General features: G+C 41.1%; 1 protein-coding gene across 17 annotated transcripts in view; it reads right to left on the reverse strand.

Annotated features, from left to right (window-relative positions):
- The window catches only part of LOC146185430 (inositol hexakisphosphate and diphosphoinositol-pentakisphosphate kinase 2-like), a 64,788-nt gene extending 55,392 nt beyond the window's left edge, over positions 1-9,396 (reverse strand). For 13 of the 17 annotated variants that reach the window (XM_084606378.1, XM_084606370.1, XM_084606377.1 and 10 more), the window contains exons 1-5: positions 8,948-9,321; positions 8,700-8,817; positions 7,938-8,237; positions 4,342-4,518; positions 1,167-1,312 (exon numbers count right to left, since the gene is read on the reverse strand). In XM_084606378.1, coding sequence (XP_084462504.1) covers positions 1,167-1,312; positions 4,342-4,518; positions 7,938-8,045 — 431 coding nt within the window. In that variant the 5' untranslated portion in view covers positions 8,046-8,237; positions 8,700-8,817; positions 8,948-9,321. The other 4 variants (XM_084606366.1, XM_084606365.1, XM_084606363.1 and 1 more) reach the window with 4 other exon arrangements.
- Positions 9,397-10,819: the final 1,423 nt, after the last annotated feature.

The following is a 10,819-nucleotide window of genomic DNA, read 5'->3' on the forward strand; positions in this document are numbered from 1 at the left end:
AAACGCGGCGTGGCCGGTATCACAACTGGTCCTTCTTAGCCAGATTCGTTTCTGTTGAGTCATTCTAAGCTATTGGTTAATAATAATAAAGAGTATTCTTTCTCTTCTTAGGTCAGCCTGTCCCTCCAACAAGTGGAGAGAAAAATTTCCCTCTGCTCCCCACCTGCAGACCTTGGCAAGTGGAGAGGAGAAAATTCTAAACACCACCTCTTGGTTAATAGGTGGAGGCTCCATGCAGACGATGGACACTTTCTGCGTTCATGACACTCATAATACTATCACATTAACAAAGATCATCATCATCATTCGGACTATACCCACTGCAGGGCAACGGCTTCTCCCATATTTTTCCTATTAACCTGGTCCTGTGCTAGCTGCATCCACTTTACCCCTGCGAACTTCTTAACCTCATCCGCCCACCTGACTTCTTGCCACCCCCTGCTACGCTTTCCTACCCTTGGAACCCAGCTGATTACTCTTACGAGACCATCGGTTGTCCTCTCTTCGCGCTACATGTCCTGCGCATGCCCATTTTTTTCTCTGATCCACTCTGCATGCTTCCCATCACAATGTTACACTTCCCATTCTCTGTTCCATAGCCCTCCGTTTTTCTAAACTTAAGTAGAACCCTTTTCGTTAGCCTCCAAGTTTCAGCCCCATGGGTGAGTACAGGTAAGATGCAACTGTTTATTGCTTTCCTCTTGAGCGATACCGGTAAGCTGCTAGTCATAATCTGCGAGAACTTGCCAAATACACTCGTTCCCAGTCTTGTTCTCCTAGTTATTTCCTTTTCATCGTCCGGATCTGCGGTTACTACCTGTCCTAAGTAAACATATTCACCTACTACTTCCAATGCTTCGCTATCTATTGTAAGCTGGTATTGTAAAAAAAGCACGCCTAGATTATTCTGGTAAAAGGACTAAAACTTTCATTGCCAGTGAGCTATGAGGCAAAACCTTGATGGGGGTCATGAGTTTGAGACCTCTGGCTTGGAGCCACGCAAACCGCCGACGAGCAGAAACTTACTAATCAACATTTTTCAAGATAGAAGCAGAACCTTACTAAACCACCTCTTTCATTCCTTTTGTCTTTCATGCAGCAATCTTATTTTAAAGGTGTGGACAAATCACTGCTGAGCATTCAAAAGTGCCTGTCCAAGACCTTACCTGTCTTGTATGTCATACTGCATGAAAAGATCATTGACAATGAATGGACTCCTGAGCTCAGCATACTCGATGGCCTTGTTCAAGGGAAACCCTTTGGAATGAAAAGAAACGAGACAATCGCAGAGTGGCCAGTCCTCAACTGGTTCCTGCAAAAAAAACACACACACACACACAAAAAACAGATAAATATCACTCCATAATCTAGACATCAGCATAGATACCACAGTTAGTCAATAACATACGTAAACACCACAGATTCTGCCTTTAACCTGATCCCTCAGCACACCACAGTGCTCCATGCCCATCTCCTTTTCATCTGCGAGACTTTTTCATGTTAAGAATGTTCAACAGTTATCATGACCCAGGCAGTACTGCAGACAATTCTTCCATACACAAATCCCAGCCTATAATTTCAGATGCAAAGTTGCTGCAAGTGGATTCAAGACAGTTCGAAATGCGCAACACAGTAGGTATGGTACTGTGCAATTCATAAACACACAGATAGGCAACAAATATATTTGATGAGTACTGACCACAGTATGTTACTTCATTAAGACAAGAACTGATGGGTATGTTGGTCAGACATGATTTCTAGTGCAACGGTGCAATGGCATAAGGCCAGTGGACGAGACAGACTCAGCGCTGTGTCCCGTTCGTTCTCCTCCTCTGGCCTCGTGCTGCACTAGAAAGTCACTTCAATGTTTTAAAAACAGGTAATGGGGATACTGGAAAATTTCCTGGGCCTGAAACAGCAGGCATCTACTTCTACAGCACTATAAGTTGAGGCGAGACTGCTTCATGCAAAAGAGTGATATATTTTAAAATTTTAGGCTCATTGGATAGCATGTTTTCTTAGCTTTCATAAATGCATTATCATCATCAGTTTGACTACACCCACTGCAGGGCAAAGGCGTCTCCCATATAACACCAATTAACCCAATCCTGTACCAGCTTCATCCACATCTGAAAAATTCCTAACCTCATCCACCAATCTACCTCTCTGCCGGCCCCTGCTGTGCTTTCCTTCCCTTATGATCCAGTCTGTTACCCATAATCCATCAGTTATCTTGCTTTCATGTTACATGCCCTGCCCATACTCATTTTTCCTTCTTCATTTTGACTGGAATGCTATTAACTCATTATTCCCTGATCCACCTCGCACGTTTCCTGTCTCTTAACATTATGCCTATCACTGTCTGTTCAGTAGCTTTCTGCATTATCTTAAATTTAAATTGAACCCTTTTTGTTAACCTCCACATCTCTGTCCCATCGGAAAGTACCGGTAGGTGTTCAACTCTTATGTATAACATGCAAGGATTTCCCACACGTTAAGTTTCATTGATTTCTTCCTCAAAGTTCAAGTGAGATAGGCACGGCCTTGATGTGGCCTTAAATTTTCTCCAATTAGCATTGTTTTATACCAAAAGGTTAATTTTTTCATCACGCAATAACCAATAAAATAGCGTTCTATCTTTTCTTTTGGAACTAATGTACTTACTTAATGTTAGGTGTATTGTTTTAGACTTTGCTTAGCAATACACAAAATGCAAAATATGCAATAAACTAAATAATTCAGGCCAGGCATTCCTATTCTTCACATTATTTACACCAGTTCACATTTTAATGATGAGAAGTGCAGAATAATCAAAGCAAGACTCAATGAGTTTGACCTCCCTCGTAAACCACTCAGCAAATTTACCCTGACTGCTTCAGATGCACACTAAAAAAAAAAAAAAAAAAAAAAAAAAAACCTTATCTATTGATTCAGTATGATAGTAGCATAAAAAATGACAAAAACAAAAAGAGAGAGAGAGAGGGAGAATAGGGCTGCACTGCAGGAGACGGTGGACAGCGGGAAGCTTACTCTAAAGACAGTTTTTTTTTGTTTGTTTTCTTTATTACACCTTTTTCTAACAAAATATGGGCCCTAGATTCCTGAAGTTGTTTCAGTACCAGCAGTTATCCAGCGTAACTCCAACTTCAGAAGATAACTGACACAATCTCATTCTCTATTCATGGAAGAAAAGTTGTTCAAAATTAAGGAACTATGTGAAGAGTACAATGAATTCATAAAAAAAGTTTCTATTGCAATCTAATACTACTTTAAGAATTCAGAATTCTACTGTAATATACTGAGTTGACTTTTATAGCTATCTTGTCGTTGTAGCTTTTGCAATGGTTTGGTTATGTCGCTCCTCAAAACTAACATGCAATCTTCACAACAGCACAAGACAATGAAGACCGCACACTCAAATCGTTAATCATGACATATGCGTGCGTGAGTGCAATCAGCAGTTGTTCTCCAGTCTGCAACTACTCTCCTCTATCCCACATGTCCATTGCAAGGAAATGAAGCTACAGGCAATGCAGCAGAGGGCATCTGTCTTGAAACGGAGCATTGACTTGGCTAGCACAACTAGCCCCCTGCTGCAGTGACAACTGACTCTGTTCTTGGGCTGGTTTCAGTTTTTGGAAGTATTTCTGGTCTTTGGATATGATTCGTCAGGTTAGACAAAAGTTCATACCACAAATATGTCATAGAAATGACGCAACTGTGCTTACTTTTTTTTTGGTGCTTTGGACACCGAAAAGTTTCAGAACTTTCGCTAGCAAGTTTCTTAGCAACGCAACAACTTTTGGCAGTTAGTCAGGAGTGACTCTAAGCAACAATCCAATCATCTTGCTTAATTTGACATTTCCTTATAGCGTCCCTTTAAAACTGGAAGTGATGTGAGTGGAGAAAACCTGCTTTTTATTAGTTCTCCTTCTGTGTATTGCACCCCTCGCCATTTCCCCTGCAATGCTTTATGACACAGTGTGCATTAGTAATAAATAAATAAGAACCTTGAGTAAATGTTTTGCTAAACCTTACGAACATAAAGAAAGAGGGTAGCCCTTTAAACACTTTGCTAAACGAAAGGTTGTCAGTTGCCTTTGCTCTGCACAGTAAAACATGTGATGTGGAAAATATGACACAAAACTAAACTCATCATGGCATTTAAGCATAGCCTTAGTGGGGCAATGAGAAAACCTGGCAATCTAGCCAGCTTAGAAATGGCAACCAAACACACAAAAGGCAATTAACATGGATTGCACACTTTACACAACTTCAAAAAGGGGGTGCCTGAGGCTACAAACACCATGTTCAGGTTCCCCATTGTTCTTCTGGACTTACATTGAGGATAACTTCCTCGGGGAACACGACAGTTTTGATATACTCAAACTCTTCAAGCCTTGTGAGGATCTCTTTCATTGGCTTGGACTGAGACTTCTTGGCCATGGCACAAATGCCAACGAGGACTTGCTTCCCTGGAGCAAGACTCTCATCTTCAGAGTCTGCATGTTCGGGATCCTAAAACAAAAGTGGCCAAGAAATAGCTTTAGCGACTAACACCCGGGAACTCTTCTGTGCCCGAATCAATGCACAAGCTTTCACAGTTCTTTGTCTTCTGCATAACCAAAAGAAACTATGGCAACCAAAAATGTCAGAGCCCAAATTACGAGTGCATACTTTTTTGTGCTAAAAAAAGGAGGTGGCTCTGTAGGATTGCAAAGTATTAAAATTCAATGCAATTTAACAAAAACTAAGCTGAACTTGCTTAGCCTTTTAAAGTTAGCATTGATTCAAGTGTCCAGTCAAAACTGTTGTAAGCATATGTTAGCTGATCAACAAAAAATGTAATGTAAGCCATACAGTTTCTCAAAGCTTCTATCATTAATTAAGGCTTTAAAGGGAATAATACAAAAAGAAAGCAATACTGATATGTCCCAGAACTGAGCCAGGAAACAACCTAAATTTGTAAAATTTTACAAGATGCAATGCATTTTCCACATATGGTGCGCAGTAGAGTTCATGGGAAGGGTTCCTCTGCATACAATTAAAGAACATGTCACTAGTTAAGCGACTACCACAAGCCAAGATATGTGACCATTTGGAAGATACAGTCTCTACATCAGGATACTATGCCAAGTCTATATTCTATCATGCACAGCTACTAGCTATGGCAAAAAAAAAAAAAAATGCAATTAGAAAACACATGAGTGATGCAATGCTAATGCATTCCTACGTGCATGCTAACAAGCACACTTGGACTGGCGAAAGGGAATGTCTGTTTTTGGTGGTTTTGATGTTCGGAAGAGGAACAACTTAGTGCTGCGATCTCGTCCCACAAGTGTCTGGAAGCTGCACAAGATAGACGGCAATAATAACATCATGCTACAATGAGAAGTGGAAACACTCAAGAGTTTGTCCCACAGCACAGGATAGACCGAAAACCTGATGGCTAGGGGCTACACATCATGCACAGCAACATCAGTACACAAACTTCTTTCTTCTTTTTTTTCTAATCAGTAGGCACTACACTTTTAAGTGCTTCTTTCTACGTTCACGATAGCTATTAGTCACCAAATCCTACAAGACAGACAATGTGGGAACATAACACCAGGCATCAGTAATGTGGTACCAACTGCCCTCCTCCTGTTCACTACAGCCTTGAATTCAAAGCTACTTTGACCTTCCTGATAAAATATTTTCATCATGAATGCTGCCCTGTCAGCACTAGGATGCTTATCTCCGATAAGCACCCCCCCCCCCCCCCCCAGTGCAAGCCATAATAATAACTATCACTCCACCCCACTTTCAAGGATAAGCCTTCTTATTTTTTTTCCTAGGCAAGATCTTTCTTAGTGCAAGACAAAGGGGAGAAGTGCTTACAAGGATTCAACTTTAAACACATGAACCAACTAGTCCTAAACAAGAAATGTTGCTGAAAGACTTTCTTTTTCTTTCCAAAGTGTTAATACTGCATCACTATTCTATAAGGCTGATGGGAAGGTGAGGGATTGCTGTGGCTATGTAAGTCAAAGGTGCATAGTCTTGTAGCAGTCTGTATACCATATAGAGCTCAGTAGGCAAGCAGCCTTCACTGTCTGATCATCAAGTAGACAAGTGTGTGAGAGATGTCTAAAGGATCTGAAAGGAAACAGCACTTCAGTTTAGTCACGTGAGAGAAAGAGTTAAGTTCTGGAAAACAAACATTAGGCCTATCAACAGATTATGACAACTCCCAAGGTAAGAAATTTACCATTAAAGAACAAAATTAGTTCCAAGATATTTTCTAAAACAATCTAGAGCCAAACACAGGATATATGTTGTATGAGAAACAATGTAAACAATGTAACATTTAGTCAGATAAATGCAGTTCCATGATTTTAACAAATGGAACATCAGAAAGAAAAACTTTGTGGCTTGAACCTGTATTTGCACATTAAACAGGAAACTTTATGAGAACACCCAAGTGCAAAGAAGAAAGGTTTTTGTTCCAAGATTTAGAAATAATAAAGTAAATGTGTGCCTCGGCACGGGGGGGCATACTCAAGAAAATCAATTTACACTGTGTAGACAAGCACACAAAATACTGGCATTCACAACAACATAATGTTCAGATTTTAACATAATTTAATTCCAAAATTTTATGGTCCCTACACAAAACTATTATACGCAGCACCAATCATCTTTGTTTACATTAAACACAACTATGGTGCCTGTCCCATAATGCCCTTTCTTTGAGCCGAAGAAGTGCCAATATTTTTGTACCTACATCCCTGTTTCATGTTTGCAAGCAATTTCAGTATATTGTTGTAAAATATGTGCCAAGTTATGTCCCAAACATCCCAATACGAGCAGCCACAGCACTGTCAATGTTTGCACAATGTTACTGAGAACTCAAGAAATAAGGCCATAAGAGAAGCAATTTCAGAGCAGAGATAATCTTGCAAATGAATATCTTTGAACAAGATTAATAAGCCCAAACTAGCACCTACCATGTCCATCAGCATTACAAAGTTTTGTTTCATGCACTTTGCGACCAGAAATCATACATCTGCATCCACACGCAATGTTGTTGATGGCACTTTAATGCAAACATAGTAACGTGCAATGGAGTTCAATATCACAGGAAACCGCAAGCCAGCATTCCAAGCAAAGTTCCCTACTTCTTCACGAATCCCCAAATTTACCACGAGGTGCCCTGTGTGGTACAGTCATGCAGCCTATTGAATTTTCTATGCAACTTTTAAGTAATAGTATGTAAGGGTTTCATTTCATGTCAAGGCGATCTACACACGACTCACAGTTATAAATGCCCAATAATAGCCTTTCACAAGCCTATTATAACCAATGTTATAACCACCACCAATAACAAAGTAAAATAAAAATTTAAATATGTGATGGTCACAGATGTAGTAGAATAGATTCCTAGGTATTACTCATCTAAGCACCTGGCACTAGCGCATTACATTTGGTAGAGTCACCGCTTGAAGCAAATTCCAATGCTGGTGATGATGCGCTTGGCTGCTGTGTCGATGAAAGCATTTCAGAAGATCTAGCACCTGTGTAACACTACTACGCACAGCACTAAGCATGACAACTGCAGTTAGCTTCAATAACATGCAGCATTTTCATGAGCCTGTGAATGCCAGACACTAAAGGAGAGCAACAAAGGCATTAAGATATTAACAGAAGCAAAAAGCCAATACAAACCTCAATACGGCAAGAATCAGTAAGACAAAGCAATGCTAAAAAATCACGTATAATAAGAACCAAATATAAAGAAAGCATCTCAGAAATGCATAGTCAGACCCTTTATAATTGGTCCGAAAAACAAAATCGGCTCATGGCAAGGCAAAATCAAAAAAGGAGGGGGCACAAATTAATTTCATTTAAACAAACACAAAGCAAAGAGAACATAAGCAAAAGGAAAGCATACATACACATCTCAATGCCCTCCAATAAGCTGCAATATCCACTGCAGGCCTGTTCCATGGATGAAAAATGGACACATTTGTCGAGAGGTTCAAGGGAAAGCCATAGTAAGACATTGAAGAGCCTGGAGACGGCCAGATGCACGGCAGATGGCAGCAGGGGTGGCAGGAAACTCGGGGAAGGGAGCAAGCAACGTTTCCTGCTTCCTCAAAGTGTTCAGATGGCTTGAGGCTGCACTGCTGCAATCTTGGGTTTCATATAACACCAATGGGCCTGCACGGTTGTACGTGTCCAGCCTGTGTGCTCAGCTGAAACATGTATTGAGCTCCACACAGTGTTGTGCAACTTCCTGGCAGCTGTGCAACGATATGCAGATGCGTTTCATGCTCAAAATCATTTCAAAGCTTAGGATAACATGTTCAAAGAGGATGTTCAATAGGTCCATGCTTTCTGCCATATGTATCTTTCCGCTGAGCATTAATCTGCATTAATCTGCGATGGTGTGGTAAAAAACCTAATGAGGCGGTGCAGCCCGCCAATTCCAATTACTGCTGTTTTAATGTGACGGAAACAGCCACTTATCAAATAATTGCGGATAAACGCTGCAGCCCTGGACGGGTTATGCTATGCAACAAGCGCTCTAATAACATGCAATGAATGAGACTCGCTCTATTGTGCACTTGTGCTCATTGAGCAAGTTTCATAACCATTTACAAAGACCTACTGCACACGGACAAGCGACGCATGCAGATAACAGCATGTAAGTATACCTTTTCTATCTTGTTCCAGTTAATATAACCACAGTCATCTCCAACGTAGAAAAGAGGTTGACTTGTCAGGCCCAGATAGCCTTGCTCCAATTCATTGTACGACATTATCGGTCATCGCCTGGAAGGATATCAACAAACATATCAGACACAGAAATAGCAACACAACCGGAAAAATATCAGGGGTAAAGTACTCGTCTCGGCACGGCTGGGAGTTTCCTACTACTAAAGGGCGGCAAAAGTGAGCATACCTTTCCTGAAATCTTGCAGCCCGATGGATTCGCGCGATGGATTCAAGTCATATTGCATGGTGTCAGCTAAGCATAGTCGAATTACGGCGTACCTCACGAGAGAACGGATCCGCCTTCCTAGAACCAAGGTACAGCGGACTAAATTGCAAGGGCAAATACCGGCAAATGCAGAGGTACAGCCGTATGAGGCTAGCTACCCTCTCAAAATGATCGATCGCTATTCGTGTCGTTACAGGGGGCCGTGTTCGCTAACGCTTTAAAAGCAAATGAGGCTACTCTTTCCGCCTTCCTACGACACAAAACGACCACAAAGAACAACTACAAATGTACAAAATATTGCAACAGTTACACTGCGCAACACCACACACACACACACGCACACAGAGGGGAAAGAAAAAAAAGAAGTGTCCTCTAGCCGCTCTTGGTTCTCATCGCGCAGTCGCGAAGCGGCCACTACCGGCAGCCGCCATTGCTGCACGATCGTAACGCCGCAATACGGCTTAAAATGTTTCGAAACCGGAACCGAAATTAAGTTGATGCTGAAGGACCACTGAGAAAGTAGTTAAAACAAAAGCGATCAGAACAGCAAAAGGCAAAACCTGAACTAACAATCAAGATTTTGTTGAAAGACAAGCGACTACATAAATTTTAAATAAACATATGTGCCATTATAACACTCAATTAAATGGCTTCCACAGCGCAGACTGGAAAAATCACGTTCTCATATCCGCCAAAAAGAGACGGCCCTCAAGCACATAAACCCCTGTTATTCTGGCCGGTCTTTGCTTGGCGCGTTCCCTGTCCCCATTCCAAGGTATATCCCATTCCCCCATTCCCGTAGCTGGTCATGCGAGCCAGGATACCTGAGCACTGAGTTTAGATAGTGATCGGTGAAGGCGCACGTGCAGTGATGAAGCGGGGCACGAAAAAGTCTTGAACGCTTCCCAGCTAGATTTAAAATACGTGTTGTAAGCAAATTTAGAAGCTTTTGCGTAAACGTGTTCGCTTTTTTTTTTTTTTTTTTAGCTGATGTAAGAAATGCGACGAATGAATGCGTTGTAAGCATGTCTGCAGCCAATATAATGTCTGCATGCTTTGGCCAGGTGAAAATCTTTACTGGTCTAACTGGTTTAAGGAACAAATTCCCAGTTGATCCGAGTTGAATTCCAGTTGGGGATCTATATTGCTATCCAACTGAGAACCAACAGGGATAAACTGGAAATTTGTTCCTTAAACCAGTTGGACCAGTTAGGATTTTCAGTGGTGCAATGGCTAGAACGCTCGACTACTGTGCCCAAGGAGGCGGAATCTAGTCCCGGCCGTGGCGTGTGTATATATATATATATATATATATATATATATATATATATATATATATATATATATATATATATACATATATATCTTCGTGCTAAAGATGCCTTGAAAGGGAAATATACGAAAATAATTTGGTTCTTGCATCACTTCATAATTTCTTTCACGGAGGCCTGTCGAAAATTTCATCTCACTGTTACATATTAAATAAAGGTGAACCAGCGTAACACACATCTTTCTTTACACATCTTTAATGATGTTGTACATTCATTTAATCATTTATTCTTCCTTCATCTCATATTTTACTGATGCCCTGAGGCAAGAAATATCGTTACAAAAGAAGAAAAATTGCCCGATCTTCTGCCTTGACATAGCTACGCGCGCTTAGCCGTGACCCCACGTGCGTGCGCGTGCTCTCGTGTAAGAAGAAGAAGCAAGCAAACGACGAAGGTGCAGCATCGACCTGAGGTTAGTGACGAACTATTGCTTATTTTGGAGTCCGGGGGCGTTTGAGTCTATTAAACAGGAATCAGGCATTTAAATAACGCCACAGAGCAC

Source organism: Amblyomma maculatum, chromosome 6, assembly GCF_055883805.1.
Source record: "Amblyomma maculatum isolate TAMU_Amacu chromosome 6, ASM5588380v1, whole genome shotgun sequence".
In the NCBI taxonomy this organism is placed as follows: Eukaryota; Metazoa; Arthropoda; class Arachnida; order Ixodida; family Ixodidae; genus Amblyomma; species Amblyomma maculatum.